This window comes from Aspergillus ruber (assembly GCF_000600275.1).
Source record: "Aspergillus ruber CBS 135680 unplaced genomic scaffold scaffold00011, whole genome shotgun sequence".
Taxonomy (NCBI): Eukaryota; Fungi; Ascomycota; class Eurotiomycetes; order Eurotiales; family Aspergillaceae; genus Aspergillus; species Aspergillus ruber.
The window spans coordinates 265,449-281,162 of NW_024467307.1; the positions used below are offsets into that span (position 1 = coordinate 265,449).

Consider the following 15,714-nt stretch of genomic DNA (forward strand, 5'->3'; position numbering starts at 1 on the left):
TTATGGAGACCGCAACCTCAGCTCACGCTGAACCTCCAATCCACAGCCTGGTTTCAAACACCCTAATGTTTAATATACCACACCGCTATTCCGTGTCCACTGAGTATGTATGGATCCGGGACCTCGCAGAGAAATCTCAGTTACTACTCTGTAGTACACTCCGTATTCGCGAACAAACAAAACTGCTTCATGGAGATCTGTATCGGAACCCTAGCGAACAGATGTGGAACAATCAACCGCACATCTAAATATAACCAGCATCTCATTGGTTCAGTAGACCGCCTCAATGTTTCGGATCGGAGATTCGCATGCCGGAATTCGGTTCTGCCATTCTGGAACCGTTGGTGCTTGGTTCGTAGGGTTCTGGTGTTTAGCCCTGTAGACCGGTATCTGTGCTAGTATTGAATCAGTAACCTCCAGTGTCAGATAGTTTATGGCACTTCAGAGTCCTGGTTCGAAGCGCAGAGTACACCAGGAATGGGGAATCTGCCGGATGTTCACGACTCCAGGACAGTGTCGGGAACGGCATTGCATAGGGAGACATGGCACAATGCCAGCAAGCAGGCTGCAGCAGACAACTCCAACATCTCAGAAAGCAACAGCTATGAGAACTTGAACTCATTCTCTGCTCCGGCAGATCAGAACAGGAGGGGCATGACAGGCGGGATGAGGAATAAAAAGGCGGTGGAACAGAACCTCGGCAATATACTGGTTCACGATGACCTCAACATCCATGGATCAGAATACATACATGATTTGCAGGATAACAGATTGACAGCACGATTGGCCCTTCGTTCTTTTCTATTACAGCACCGATATATGGCATGATATCATATGCCCATCCACCAGTGTCACGATCAGCAACGCGCACTTGAACGTTTGCTCGAATGAACTTACCCGAATCAAGAGCCATTTACTACAGAATACTCAGAGAAATATCTGGGAATTGAAGGCCCTACCTACCAAAAAAGAGACAAGATGTGCATCGCACTAATCTCCACAGCTCATCCCTCCTACTCCCTCATTGTGATCGACAACCGAGATGTACGCAGACCCTCTTAACCATCCAAACCACCCAAAACCCACTAACAAAATCAGGAATACCTCAACCGCCCAACCTCACCCCCAACCTGGTGGCCCCCACCAAACAACAACGTCCTCTCCTCGCGAGACCTCGCGCGCGCGCCACACGGAACCTGGATGGGCGTTACAAAAACCGGCAAACTCGCCGTCCTAACAAACTACCGCGAAACAAGCACAGCAAAAGCCTCCGCCGCGGCGCAAAGCCGGGGTGTCATCGTGAATAGCTGGCTCACCGCACCGCCAGACGATAAGCGCAATACGAAGGATTTCGTACAAGACACTATTACGGGGATAGCAGCGAAGAACGTGGGCGGGTTTAGTATGGTCTGCGGGTATGTGAATGAGCCGTTGGCGATAGTGTCGAATCGGTCTGCGAATCTGGAGGAGGTCGCTTGGATTGCTGGAGAGAAGGGGCAGACGTTGGGGTTGAGTAATACGAGTTTTGGGGATCGGTCGTGGCCGAAGATACTTGATGGGGAGGAGTTGATGAAGGAGGCTATTGAGGCGCATGTGGAGGCTGGGGATGGGGAAGATGAGGATAAGCTTATTGAGAGGTTTCTGAGTGTTTTGAGCACGGATACGCTTCCGAGGTTGCCGGAGGGGTCGTCGACAGAGACGTATATCCCTAATCTGAGGAAGAGTATTTTTATCCCCGCGATTGGGGCGGAAAGCAAGAATGAGAGAGCGGCTGATGAGGTCGCTGCTGCTTGTGTGGAAGATAAGGTACGGGTTGATGCTGCGAGTAAGGATGCGGCGAACCCGGCTTATATGCAGGGGGCTTATGGGACGCAGAAGCAGACGGTGATTCTTGTGAGGGAGGACGGGAGAGTGAGGTATTTTGAGCGTACGCTTTATGATGATGATGTGAATGCTATTCCGGTTGGGGAGGGGGATCAGTCGTTTGAGTTTATGGTTGAGAGAGAGCTCTAACTCATCCTTGACTTTTGAATTGAAGTGTAATGATTGACGACTTTATGCAGCTGGTGCTGGGACAATATACCTTCGATGTAGATGGCTTGTGGGCTATATATGTATTTTTTTTTTTTTTTATTGAGAATAGATCCCTTCACATCGAAATAACATACCTTCCCACTTGTTCAATCGCCACCATTCACACATTCAATACCCCTACCCCTACTCAATCACTGGCACTGCGAGTAATAAGCATTCTGCTTAACACACGAGCTCCCACTCTCACAAGCCTTCGGTCCAGTCCAGGTGATTCCACCACACTGCTCGTACTTCTTTGCAACGCCTCCAGAGCTGCTAGCCGAGGGGACAATGCTCGAAGTGCTGCTCGCGGCAAGAGACGACGAAGGCGTCGCGGAAGCAGCAGTGGCAAAGGTGGTAGGCACAGAGACTGGGATGGTAGGAGGTAGAGCACCACCGCTTGGTTTGCCGGAGGCGGAGGCAGAGGCAGAGGCAGAGGCAGAGGCAGATCCGGAGACGGAGCCCGAAGAAGGACGGATCAAGGGCACGCGAACAGCCTTGGTCGATGTCGAAGACGAAGCCGACGACGAACCTGCATCAGAAGAAGGGAAATACTTCTTCAGAATCGGCAGATAAGTGCTATACGCCTCTCCATCCGTCGGCTCCAAGTTATACATGTAATCTCCCCACCAAGGACCAGCAGCCCACCACTCTGCGCCCATCCACACATCACTGTTCTCCTGCATATAGTCCAACATGCCCTCAACAGCCTTCTCGCACTGCTCATTCACACCACCCGCGAACTCACCCACAAACCCCTTCTTATCATTCTTCTGCAACCACTGCGTCGCGCTTTGCAGTCGTTCTTTGCCGATAGTCTCGCTGACGCAGGTCTCAGATGTACCTGAGCCATCGGAGTCAAGGTACTGGTGCATTTGGTAGACGAGTTTGTCCTGGGGGTCGGTTAGGGACGCGAGGTTGTCGTTGTTGTCGGTCCATTTCCAGGCGCCGGTGTAGGCGTTGCCCTCTATGAAGATGTACTGGGTTTTGGCGCCAGATGAGCGGATGCCGTTGATGGCGGCTTGGTTGAGATTCAACACGAGGGATTGGTCCATGTCATGGTATTCGTTGTCTTCAGTTGTTTAGCATGTGTTTTCAATGGAGTGTGTGGATGAACATACTCGTATCGAAAATAACCTTCTCATTCGACGAAAATTCTCCAGCAACGGTCTTCCAGAATGCCTTGAAGTTATCCGTGTTGGTGATGATATTCCCGGAACTGCATTATCAGCCCTAACCCTCACTTCGTTCCAATAGGGGAAACTCACTATCTCCCATAATTATGCGGATCCAGAACCGCATACGCCCCACTATCCGTAATAAACTGAATCGTCTTCCTCAAGTCCTTCATATACGCCGCATTGACATCACCGGTCATATCATCCGGCACCAATCGTTCCATCAGGAACGGCACGCGGAAGATGTTCATACCGGAGTCGCGGAGGGTTTGGATTGCGGTTGTGTTAGGGAAGGTGTAGTCTTTGTCGAGTTTACCGGGAATGTTGTCCTCGCCAAACTCGGCACCGGATTCGCTGACTCCGACCCCTGTTTGCTTTTATTAGTATTGTGTGTTTGAAAAGGTGGTATGGGGAGGGGAGGGTACAGGTAAAGCCCGATTTCTTAGCAGAAGCATCGCGCTTGGCGGCTGCGTGCACCAGGCCCGCGGCACTAGCGGCCATCATCAAGCTGGTGAATCTCATGGTGATGGAGACAAAAGAATGTATTTAGACAAGTTGGACGAAAGGAAGAAGAGAATGTAAACGAGAGCCAGTCTCGTGGTTGATGGAGAGCAGAGCCAGATTGCAAGCGATGGATACCATCTTTATATATCCCTGGACCCTGATATAGATCAAACCAGGCCGGACCCTCTTCATCTCCAGTGCCGATCTCTGGGTATCGGGAGGTGATTCAGGGACTTGTTGTTCTTCGAAGAGAGAGCTGTCATAGCTCGAGAACATGGATTACCATGTTATCCTGCGCTGTCACTTGCTGCGTCCGCACAGCTCCCGGCGGTGCTATAATCAGGCCATCGTAGTTCCAAAAGTACTCCTTACTGAATAACCAGGGTAGAGTTAAGACACGGCTGCCTTGTGAGCCAAAAGTAATCAATCGTGAACAGAGAACGATCCTGTCATCATCGCAGTCTCATCCAAATAGCTGGAAAGCAAAGAGCAAACACGGGTATAAAGTGGTCGATTAAGATGAAACAACGTCGGGTTTCAGCGTCCCGCTCAGGGTGGAGAATAGCTAAATCTGGGTTGGAAAGCTATTTATTTGAGTACAGAGTAGAAGGTGAGATTCTATTCTCGAATACTATTGTGGGAAAGAAGATGGTGGTGGTTGTGGTTGATGGTGTTGTTGAGTTGAGTGGGTTGTTCTTATCGAGTCGGGTGGATGGTTGGTCCATGCTCCGTCTTAACCGTAAATGGTATGTCGTGGCTATGATATTAGATCTCTAAAATTGCATGGTCGTTTAATTGATGTAAACCCCGGGCTGTCTTATAAACTGTCCCGTGTCAATGTCTATTCGCGACGAGATCACCATGCTCAAGTGTCCTCGTTGATTCTGATTTTGTTGCTATACAATTTTGATATATCATAATTCATACTCATGTGAATGTAATTGACAAACAAATCATGCAGCCTCATGCAACCGTACCGTAACCGGATCAGCCGGGCAACTCGTCAACGTCAACCCATACCTCACCCCCTTCTGAGGATAAACATCCTCAATCGCATCGAACCTCTGCAACAACCTCACAATCACATACCCAGCCTCCGTCAATGCAAACTGCTGTCCGATGCAGATTCTTGGTCCACCGTTGAACGGAACATAGTCCCAACCGGGCTTCTTCTCCAACCATCGCTCAGGCCGGAACTCCTCTGCATCAGGGCCCCAAATGTCCTTTCGTCGGTGCAGAAGGTGCACGTTGTAGCCGACAGCCTCGCCCTTGCGCACGTACACAGGTTGCATGCCGTCGGGACCGCCGCCGCGGGGGATGGTGGTGTCGCGGACAGCGGTGCGACGGTTTAAGGGGACGACGGGGTAGAGACGGAGGGTTTCGTTGAGGAAGTGTTGGAGGTACTGGCAGGATTTGAGGCCGGAGAAGGTGATGGGTTGCGGGCAGTTGTAGGTGCCGAAGGTGTCGATAATGGTTTGGCGGAGTTTCTTGAATACGGATGGGTGACGGGCCAGAAGGAGGGTGCACCAGCTGAGGAGGGAGGCGGTAGTGTCACGGCCGGCGAGGAGGATGTTGAGGAGTTGGGAGCGGAGTTCGATAGGGTCCTGAGTGGTCGAGGCTAGAGCGTGCAGGAAGACGTAGGAGCTGCCATTCTTTTCTTCGTCGAGACCGCCATTCTTTTCGCGCTGCACGATATCCAGAGCAGAATGGACGAAACGGTCGACAAAGGCGTGGACTTGCTGGGCTGCGCGCTTGGATTCTTTGTTGTCGACCAGGAAGTGCAATTTCTCAAACCGGGCCCGCTGCGCACAGAACCACTGCGACTTGTCGAAGTAGTACGCAAACTGGTCATCCACATTGTTCATCACAGCTGCCATCTGGCTGTCGACACTCTCACCAAACAGGAATTCCGTGGCCGAGTCGATAGTAAGACGGAAGAAGATGGTCTGGATATCAGTGTCGCGAGTCCAGCCACTCTCCTCATCAACCGTAAGAGCCTTCATCGCATTCTGAACATGACTTTCCTCCAAATCCAGTTGACTAATCTGATCCCGCGTAAACTGGGGTCGCAGCAAACCTCTCGATCTCGTCCAAGCTTCCCCGTCAGCCGTAAACTGTTTCATCGGTCAGTGTCTAAACATAAGCACCTTGCCGCGTATAAACTCACAATCCCGGTTCCGAGCAATGGATGCAGGCTCCTCTGACGTGGTACGCCCAGTTCAAAATCCTTGAACTGTGTCGCCAGCACGGCCTTGATGTTCTCGGGGTCAATGGTGGTGATGGTTTCCCGGCCCATTTGGCGGAACCGGAAGGTTTTCACATAGCGGTGTTCACGATCGCAGACAGCTTCAAGTCGACGCTCTGTCAGAACGGGCACGAGCTTCTGCTTGTCGGCTTCAATGGTGTCGAAGAGGTTGTAGATCCCTAGCGGATCTTTGCTGGGGTAGTGAGGGACGGGGCCGCAGCCCAGTTGACGAGCCTTGTAGGCATGGTGGATGGATTGGACGAGGGAGTAGAGTAGCCGTAGGACAAGCGCAGCGACTGCAATAGGTAGAATAACGGTAGACATGACTGAATGCCTAACCCAGTGGAATGGTATCATGAGAAGAAAGGGGCAGGAAGCAAGTATTTATATTGATATGCATGGGCCGAGGAGACCGAGGGAATCAGAGTGGAGAACGACATCATTGTGCCTGGAGGAGAATAAAACACATAGTATCTACCAATGATAATGACTGACTCCGAATCGCCCGAGGCGTGAATGGTCTGTTTGATCTTCTCGGAGTGACCGATGACTGAGTTATGCAGTTGTGCAGGCAGGTTATGCCTGTGCAGAGTACCGGGCAAATACAGTGCACAATGATATCAGATGTCACTGTACAATGACCTTACATTACTCTCTACTATCAACCAATGCAGCATTCTGTATTTGACAACACACTGTACTTGTATTTGTTCGGCAATACAGCTACAATTACAGTCTGCATAATTTATGCCCTGATCACTAATCTCGGTAGAGTTCATGCTTCACATGCACGGACCAGTCACGGTACCAGGTCTCACCCGCTTCGGCTGTCTGTTTATTTGCATTGCCCAGCCAGAGAAGTTCTCGCACGCCGTGGGGGCAATATATGGGGCTCATCTGTTTCAAGAGATCTCTACGAAGTACTACTTGTACTCCATACTATCCTTTTCATACCTTGTGAGAGTGAAGGCATCAGAAAGAATGACTACCATCGGCATGTCGTACCAGTACCAACCGCCTGGGTGAGAATGATAGAAAAAGAAAAGAAATGGTTAATCCAGCTACAGATTTTATTGACAAGCCTGTCGGAATCACCAACCTCCATTGTATGTAACCACACGGAGCCACCGTTTTCTGTTTGCACGCAAACCGCACGTAAAACTACACGCCAAAAGCAGAACACCACCAAAGAAGCAACCAAATGGGACCCGTCGACGCTGATACACACCGGTGACCATGACCATCTAGAGCCTCCATTCGGAGATATCCGTTGCTTACTTGTCGACGTGTCGATCAAACGCTGCACTTATGGCGTTCTCCGTGCCGACAAACCTGCTTTAGACAATGCACGTCAACGATGACGGTCTATTCTCAACATAACCGGATCAGCGATGCATATCCTTTATTATCCCGATCGTTACTTGCAGGATGGGCGGGTGGATGGATTGGGGCCTGGATCGCGCGGTGGATGCGATACCTGCGATCGATGAGGGTGGTACTGGGGCACAAACAAGCGGGGTGTTGCAGATGTTGTTGGACCCGGGGTGTGACAGATGTAATCACGGTGACTGTACAGAGCCTGGACTGGCGGACCGGCATGTCTTGGCGATGCTTGCAGTATCCTACCCGTACTTTGCACTCCATCAAGCACTCTGTCCGGATGCCACCGGCTTCACGCCCAAGGTATATTTATACTGACTCGACAGGATATTCTAGGTCTGCTTAGTATTACTTCGTAGCACTGCCACTGCAGGAATACACTAAATCGCATACGAGATTACGACCGCAATCAATAACATCCTTAAGAGTCCATTATTATCGTAATAGATCTATCACAATAGACCGGGGTATAATACAACGTATTCCCTCCTCCGTAGTAGTATGCGACGCGAACCGATTCAGCGATTCCCGCCAACCATTTGTCCCGCTCTCATATCCATTATCCATTATTCCATTATCGGGACGAACCGACGTGTTTAGCAGCAGATTTCGCAGCACTCGAAGCAAGCAAGACCGGCGCAGCTACATATAATTAGCATATTAGAATCAATAAAAGGAAGAAAGGGAGCGTACATTCCGCAGCAGATACCACCACCGTTACCACCGCGGAGGCCCATCTGCATCGGTTCCTGAGTAGACTGTTGTTTATTAGTACTGTCACGCATATATATCCTAAGCAAAGGGACATACCGGCTGCTCAGTAACAACCTGCTGCTGCTGGGCATGAGGAGCCTCGGGACTCGAGGGCTGTTCCATGGTAAGAGTGTTGGGGTTCCACGTGGCGGCGGGGGTTTCCTCCTTGGAGGACTTGAAGAGAGAGAAGTTGAACATTTTGCTGAGATTGGTATGGAAGAGTAGTCAAGAGAAGAAGTTTGGGATGAATGAAAAAGAAGAAAACGAAGAGAAAGCGAAGCTTTAATAGATTCCAGGAGACACGCAGATCTAAGCCCAAAGGGGTATCAGGCTGGCTAATAATGTTGCCTGGACGCGTGACCCGCCTGGAGATGAGGATTTCCGTAACGGTTATCGTGGACAGCCGAGGCGGTGTCTCACTCGTCGTGTATTTTTAGAGCATTTACCTTTGGACTATTGTTGGCCGTAAACGTGGTGTGTTTATTTACAGAGTACATTCTATGGAGCAGTCATGGGTGTGAACACCGTTGAATATTCTACAGAATACAAGTCTGTAGATCTTCAGCCCTGTAGGGCGAGGATAAGCCTCCTTGGCATTCCGTGCCAACCAACTATACGAACACGATGGTATGACTATAGAACGCTAGCAGAATTTATACCGCAGAAGCACAGCAAACTAGTCAAATACCACATCGCTGTGATTCACTGACAAGGTTCAAGTTCGGAGAAAAGCCAGGGCCATTCACTTTCTAGTCGTAATCTCATCGAGCTTATATTGTTGTTATGTTTGCCTCTATAGATAGCTACCTATCAACTTGTTCCGACAGTTTGTTAGAGACTCTACTATATGCAATCCGAAGTCATCGCGGACAAAGAGATAAGTTGTTCAATTCAGCCTAAAAAAGGCCAAAGACTCATTGAGGACGACAAGATCTCGAGGTTTTCACACGAACGCGAGTAAAGCATCTCTGCTTTACTTACCAGCTATGATTGAGTGTGTATGTCCCTTTACAGAGCACGTTGGAAAGTACATAGCGAAAACAACAATAAATACCGAATCAAATTAGACATCACGCACTTGAAAATCGCAGCCTGCAATGTCACTCAACCTAATACGACTCATTACTCGCATACTACCAGAATTGTAGACATAGAAGACAACGAGGGTCGGAAGCGATGCCTAATATGTATTAGTCAGAATAAATTCATCTCTAATTCTCAGCACAAACCCACTCGACATAGACCCAGAATAACGATGTTCCAGTGCCTCAGAAGAAAACAAACCCAGACACTATCAACGCTGGAAGATCTGCTCACTATGTTCCGGTGTCCAACAAAGAATGATAAACGGCCGCTGCGGACGTTCGAAGGCTGGCTCAAGGGAATTAAACACATCAAGGATCCTCTCGAGTTGACCAGCTTCCTATTCTCAGACTGGTCATCCTCCACCGACAAGGTCAAAATTCTCCTCTTGGTGCCGAAAATGGCCTTTTGCAACGATGTTGGCATGAAGCTATTGGAGTCCCGACTGGAAGACCCGATGTACGCTCAGCTTGCGCAACTCGTGCGCTGGCTCATATTTAGCAACGGGTTTGATTCCAGCCAGAAAAGAGACTTGAATGGGCCAGTAGATTACTGTGTTCGATATTGGAAGGCACCGGGTTGCCCAACGCGAAATATATGCCCAGGGGGGATGAAGGCCTTACAGAAGTCGCTAACACTGCTTGGGGACAGTACGAATGAGAGCCACAAAGACATCCCGGCTCACTGCATACGAAAAGGAACTCTAGGACCTAAGCAATAAATACTGGAGTGTTAACCGCTGTATCAGGCAACGTGAAAGTGCAATACCAGCAGGAACTCTCAACAAAGCCGCCAAGTCATGGAGAGCGGATCCAGACTAGTATCTTTGTCAATAGTGGCGTGATGACTGTGCTCAGCGAGAAGGCTGCTGTGGACCAATTCGTAGAGATACTGTGGGAAAGCCCGAGACAAACCGTCAATGGAACCGAGGTCATTGCACTGGTATATGTAGTTGTTGTGCTCATATGCAGAGGCGCACTGGTAGGGATGTTACTTCGCAAAATAGTGAAGAGGAAGGTTATCCCTATAAATCTGATGATCTTTTTTCCAGGTCACAATACGAGGACCGGCTTGATGGAGCGTATATCTGGGGTTGATCTCCTTGAATGAGCTTGATCTACTTGAGTGAGAGGAGAGGTGATGGTAAGACCAAGTTGAAATGAAGCAACGATAATCGAGGAACGAAGAACATCTAATTAAAGGGAGTAAAAGGGGTGTCTATGGTGGCTTACTGATTGTTCGTTTCTCTGATAGTCCTGTAGCATCATACAAGACAACCACTGTCTCTGGTCCTCTGTAGCTTATAGTATGTTACCACTCCCAATTCCGTAGGATGCTTCTAGTAACTTATTGCAATTCTTTTTTACAGTACTATAATACTACATATTGTTGACCAACACGACTACAGCTTCCTTCGAATGGCCGGTTTGATGGAACCAATTAGAAGTGTTCTGTTTCTGTCACTGTAGAGTGCTAGTTTCTCCTCTATATGCGGATGGTTTCCTGGCATCCTTTCCGTTCCTTTCTTCTTTCTCTATTTATCGTCTTTTTTTCTTTTTCACTCAACGCATCTGGACCATCGTCTATACATCCTTTCGTATCCTTCTCTCTTCTTTAAAGACATTTCTGATCGCACTTCAGGCTTCAGTAGCATGCAGCATACCCAATCGTTCTATCCTCATCCTCTCCTTCCTCTGTATCCATGGCCTCCATACCACTGGTCCTTCTGAGCAAAAGTCACCATATACCGCTATCCTGGGCGTTTGACGATGTTGTTTTATCTTCTGACACCGAGCACGATTCTCCATGTCCCGGCAAATGCTGCCACCAGCATTGCGATACAAAAACGTTTGGAGAACAAGGTACCTATCTCAATATCAGTGAGATGGTTGGAAGATGCTGTTGCTGGCTTGTTTCTCCATTTCACAGATACTCCACAGCAAGCACTCCGAAGGTAACCCCCGAGTCCCAATCGGCCATGGCTGTAGAGCCCGAGATGCTCTTGCACACTTTTTGAAGAATGTGGCTCAGATCCAGAATGTGATAGCAGGAATTGTAGTTAATAGAGCTGTTGTCGTCATTTTCATTATTGTGGTAGAAAGCACGGCCATCCAGGATTGAAACACAAGCCAGTATACATACCTAACTTCAGACGATAAATAATAACTTTGCTAGTTTATCTGTCTGGATTATCCCTACCGCAGCAAGTCAATATTGCAAGAATCAAGGTACAATACCATCGGATGACGGTGGTCTCTCCGACAGCAACAATGAGTCTGCGATTGCAGTGTCCATCATTTGCCGCAGGAATACCCAGAGTCTTGGATTGATAGAAAGGGCGCGCCTTTGACTTTGAGCAATTTTAAGTCATGCTGCCGAGGGCTTCAATAAACGAGAGTACATACCGAGTTACCGACCATGCAATTGCAGGTCAGAAGGATCTAGAGCCGACATTCCTGTTGGACCATGTCATCTATTTAGCTGAACTTGACTGTTTTGCTCTTGTGCCGCGGCATAGTAAAATGTAGTCTATTTGTATATATTATGGCTGAAGAACATATGTCTGCACCTCAACATGTTTATGCTGTTCTTTCGTAGTCGGAATATGGTAGGGCACCAAAAGTTCGGCAGCCGAGGTAGACCCACCGCGCATGACGGACGTTCCGATGTTGACAGCAACACATCTACATCACCACCAACCTCCATTGACCATACATTGACCACCATGACTGACCTCACACCAACCATAAATACCCTGCTAACGGAAAGAAACTCATCCAAGACCATCCCACAATCAACATCCCGCCCCCCATCCCTCGAAACCGCCGATGAATTCCTCAAGGAAGCATACCGCATCGTCCGTCCCCTCAAACCAAACGGAGCTACGATAACAGCAAAGCTAACAAGCAATAGAACTCTCATATCGCCTCCCTTCTCCGCTATCTCCAATCGATCCGCCACTCCTACCTAACAACAACGAGTGCGCCGCCACCATCGCAGCGCCAACAACTCCGCCGCACCTCCTCCGTCTCGAAACACTCCCAATCCCAACTACAACAAAACGGACAAGAAAAACAAGCACAAGGAACCCTAACAGATCCCCAACGCGACGAAATCGACACCTCAACCTCGCTCCTCCTTCGCGACCTCTCATCCTCTATAACAAACCTGTCCTCCGCCGAGTCGCTCCGCCAGGAAACAGAGTCTACACTACTGCGCAAGAAATACGGTTCTACAAACATCCTCTTCCGATGGGCGAGTGGCGGTGATAAGAATGAAGAAGACAAGTCTGTTGAACAGCGGCGGGAAGAGGAGGTTGTGAGATATGTGCGTGTTGTTAGGGAGGGTGTACTGTGGTTTCTGAGGAGAGGGTTGGAGGATGTTGTAGTCGTGCAGAGGGGTATGGTTGAACGGAGGATTGAGAGGGTTAGGGAGAGGGAGAAGAGTGTGCTTTATAAAGCTGCTGTTGGAGGTGCGGGGACGGGGACGCCGGTGAAGGCGCAGACGAGGGGGGAGGGTGCAATTGGGGAGTTTGGTGGTGGTGTTGCTTTGGATACGCATGATTCGGCTGCGATTAGCGAGAACGAAGTCGCTGCGATCGAAGCGGAACTATCCCCCGAACAGCTGCAGTTGTTCGCGGAGGAGAATGATACCATGTTACGGTATTATGAGGATACGCTTGATAAAGTGCAGTGCGTTTCCTTTCCCCTCCCCCTCACTCACTCCCCATAAATTCCTCAACTCGTCGGATCTACAGGTACTAATCAATGCGGACGGGTAGAAATGCGGAGAAATCCCTCCTCGAAATCGCTTCCCTGCAACAAACCCTCGTCGGGCATTTGGCCACGCAAGAAGACTACATTGGCCAGCTTATTACGGACGCGAGTAATACAACGACGAATATCGGGGAGGGAAATAAGGAGTTGAAGCGTGCGACTGAGCAGCGAAGTACGGCGCAGGCGGTGTTTTGGGGGACAGTGGGGTTGTGTACGTGGTTGGTTGTTTGGGATTTAATTTTCTAGACTGGTTGTCTAGGATGAGGATGGGTGAGGATATTCAAGTGGAGGTGATTACGGTCATTATGATTATTGTCCGGTAGACTAGTCATCCTAATGCTTAACTGAAAAGAACAAGAACGCAGGAAAGGGAAGCTATGAAGTCTCTCGTACTACAGCATCAACCGAATCGGCAAAGTAATCCAGGTTATGCGAGTTCAGACCCGCCATGGAGATACGGCCGTTTTTAGTCTGGATAAATGGTTAGCCGTAGTACAGTTGTCATGCAGATCATGCAAGTAACAGTGGAGCCATGCAATAAGTCAAAAAGAGGAAAACTTACCATGTAAATATGATACTTTTCGCGCAACAGCTTAACCTGCTGCTCGCTCAGACCGGTGAAACTGAACATCCCGATCTGGTTCGTGATATGCTCCCACGACCCGGGTGTACCCTTGGCCTCGAGACGATCGCGCAGGCCCGTTCGCATCGCTTGGATACGACCGCTCATCGTGCGCAAATCCTCCTCCCACGAAGCGAATAGCTGAGGATCGTTCAGGATGCGACTGGCGATTTGCGCACCGTACGCAGGCGGGTTCGAGATCTCCGAGCGCTGCAGAACGGCGAGCTGGGTGGCGATGTTCTCAGTAGCCTTAGCAGCATCGGGGCCCGGCGCGGAGACGAAATGGAAAGCACCGGTACGCTGACCATACAGACCAAAGTTCTTCGCAAACGACTGCGCAATGCACAGCTCGAAGCCGTGCTCGATAAAGTACCGAATCGCCCACGAGTCACGGACAAGATCCCCCGACGCGAAGCCCTGGTACGCACAGTCAAAGAACGGGAAGTGATTTTTCTCACGCATCAAAAGCGCAATCTGCTTCCACTGCTCCTGCGTCGGATCAACACCTGTGGGGTTATGCGCACACGGATGCAACAACACAATCGACCCCGCTGGCGCCGCCCTCAACGCATCCACCATCCCCTCAAAGTCCAATCCCTTTGTCTTCGCCGAGAAATACGGGTACTGAGCCAGCGAAAGCCCGACATTCGAGAAGATCTGGTGGTGGTTCGCCCAGGTCGGGTTGGAGAGGTAGATGGCTGGTTTCGGGTTGGAGGGGTGGAAACGGGAAAGGAAGAGACCGCCTAGGTGGACGGCGCCGGTGCCGGAAATGGTTTGCACAGTGCTGACGCGGGACTGGGTGATTGCTGGGGAGGAGGGACCCATGAGGAGGGATGCGGCGGCGGTGGTGAGAGGGGCGAGGCCTTTAATGGGGAGGTATTCGTTGAGGGTGGGGATTTCGTGGATGTCGTTGCGGACCTTTTTATTTTTTTCGCATTAGTATGTCATCTAAATTCTCAAAACCAGGCTATTGGAGGAGTACCTTCTGCACAGAAGGCAAAACCCACGGCTTCGCATCGTCATCTCTGTAGGCACCGATAACCAGGTCGACCTTTTTATCGGACGGATCGCGCTTGAAATCCTGCGCCAGACCGAAGAGCGGGTCAGGCGGAGCAGCAGCGATGAGTGACGAAGAGAACACAGACGGAGTTGAAGGAGCCATGATGTGTGAGGAGAGATTAGCGAGTCGTTGGGAGGGAGTAGACCGAGTAGAGGAGGATGGAGCGGCGGATGGAGCGGCGGAAGTTGGAAAGGTGGACGGCATGGTGACTGATATATGTATGGGGGAATGTTAATGAGGAGTCACACGACGGGAATTGCCTCAAAGAGTTCACCGATGGAATATATTACACGATTTTATACAGTGGTGAATGGCATGTTCCATGTTACAGGCATCGCGATATTAAGTATTTATATGTGTTAGTCAGGACCAGGGCCAGGACCGAGGATGTCGGTTCACATGTCCTTCCCTGTATCTTATGATTCCATAATACTGCTGCTGTATTCCTATCCTCTCCTATAATTTCTGCCATTCTACCCCTGGGTATCGATACTCCATTCTCTGCCTTATACTCCGCATTATCTACTCCAATATCTCCGCATAAATCCCGCATTTTGTTGGCCAACAGAAACCGGTCTTTTGTCAATTTGCCACGGACTTTATCCGACCGTCTTGGTCTCCTCGCGTCGAGAACGCTCCATCAAAAGCACGTGCATACACTGGCTATGTACATGCACAGTACAGCACAAGAATGTGAGTGTCGATGTACTGTATAAATGTAGATTACAACCCAAAAATAATCGACAATATCATTCTACATACTACACTGTACCTGATTGTCCCTGACCTGACCCGATAACATCCCTCGGCTAAGCCTAGCCGGCTGCTATCGCCCATTGTCTGGCAAAGCCTCGCCCTGTGTCGGGGGGTGATGGCGCCAAGGATGAGGCGTTTGTTTGGATAGGCATGCTGCGCTTGGGGGAGATTTTACGTGAGTTGCATCGTGACGGTGGATATGGATATGGGATAGACTTACTAGATAGGGCGAATAATTACCAATGATTATCTGAACGATGGCTTGGAGGGTGGATGTAAGCCCG

General features: G+C 49.7%; 7 protein-coding genes across 7 annotated transcripts; 3 read left to right on the forward strand and 4 right to left on the reverse strand.

The window, feature by feature from the left end:
* Window positions 1-978: 978 nt before the first annotated feature.
* On the forward strand, window positions 979-2,013 carry EURHEDRAFT_454954 (NRDE family protein; the record flags this gene model as incomplete). Its single annotated transcript, XM_040784238.1, has 2 exons — window positions 979-1,044; window positions 1,099-2,013. The coding sequence occupies 2 exons, from the start codon at window positions 979-981 to the stop codon at window positions 2,011-2,013; spliced, it is 981 nt and encodes a 326-aa protein (XP_040639303.1).
* Window positions 2,014-2,119: 106 nt separating this feature from the next.
* egl3 (putative extracellular endoglucanase/cellulase) lies at window positions 2,120-4,023 on the reverse strand. The gene is made up of 4 exons (XM_040785357.1): window positions 3,677-4,023; window positions 3,342-3,618; window positions 3,195-3,292; window positions 2,120-3,145 (listed from the first exon to the last, which is right to left on the reverse strand). Exons 1-4 carry the CDS (start codon window positions 3,771-3,773, stop codon window positions 2,226-2,228), a joined length of 1,392 nt encoding a protein of 463 aa, XP_040639304.1. The 5' UTR covers window positions 3,774-4,023; the 3' UTR covers window positions 2,120-2,225.
* Window positions 4,024-4,708: 685 nt separating this feature from the next.
* On the reverse strand, window positions 4,709-6,324 carry EURHEDRAFT_377195 (cytochrome P450; the record flags this gene model as incomplete). Its single annotated transcript, XM_040778939.1, has 2 exons — window positions 4,709-5,869; window positions 5,923-6,324. 2 exons carry the CDS (start codon window positions 6,322-6,324, stop codon window positions 4,709-4,711), a joined length of 1,563 nt encoding a protein of 520 aa, XP_040639305.1.
* A 1,458-nt stretch (window positions 6,325-7,782) lies between these two features.
* On the reverse strand, window positions 7,783-8,465 carry EURHEDRAFT_411896 (uncharacterized protein). Its single transcript, XM_040781763.1, has 3 exons — window positions 8,191-8,465; window positions 8,074-8,138; window positions 7,783-8,022 (listed from the first exon to the last, which is right to left on the reverse strand). The coding sequence occupies exons 1-3, from the start codon at window positions 8,329-8,331 to the stop codon at window positions 7,977-7,979; spliced, it is 252 nt and encodes an 83-aa protein (XP_040639306.1). The 5' UTR covers window positions 8,332-8,465; the 3' UTR covers window positions 7,783-7,976.
* Window positions 8,466-9,365: 900 nt separating this feature from the next.
* Window positions 9,366-10,019, forward strand: EURHEDRAFT_47680 (uncharacterized protein). Its single transcript, XM_040785428.1, has one exon. It carries the CDS (start codon window positions 9,389-9,391, stop codon window positions 9,935-9,937), a length of 549 nt encoding a protein of 182 aa, XP_040639307.1. The 5' UTR covers window positions 9,366-9,388; the 3' UTR covers window positions 9,938-10,019.
* A 1,890-nt stretch (window positions 10,020-11,909) lies between these two features.
* Window positions 11,910-13,444, forward strand: EURHEDRAFT_411899 (putative SNARE protein (Ufe1)). Its single transcript, XM_040781764.1, has 3 exons — window positions 11,910-12,073; window positions 12,130-12,908; window positions 12,998-13,444. Exons 1-3 carry the CDS (start codon window positions 11,942-11,944, stop codon window positions 13,236-13,238), a joined length of 1,152 nt encoding a protein of 383 aa, XP_040639308.1. The 5' UTR covers window positions 11,910-11,941; the 3' UTR covers window positions 13,239-13,444.
* EURHEDRAFT_411900 (aspartate aminotransferase) lies at window positions 13,307-14,875 on the reverse strand. Its single transcript, XM_040781765.1, has 3 exons — window positions 14,597-14,875; window positions 13,555-14,532; window positions 13,307-13,463 (listed from the first exon to the last, which is right to left on the reverse strand). Exons 1-3 carry the CDS (start codon window positions 14,774-14,776, stop codon window positions 13,368-13,370), a joined length of 1,254 nt encoding a protein of 417 aa, XP_040639309.1. The 5' UTR covers window positions 14,777-14,875; the 3' UTR covers window positions 13,307-13,367.
* Between the last annotated feature and the right edge of the window lie 839 nt (window positions 14,876-15,714).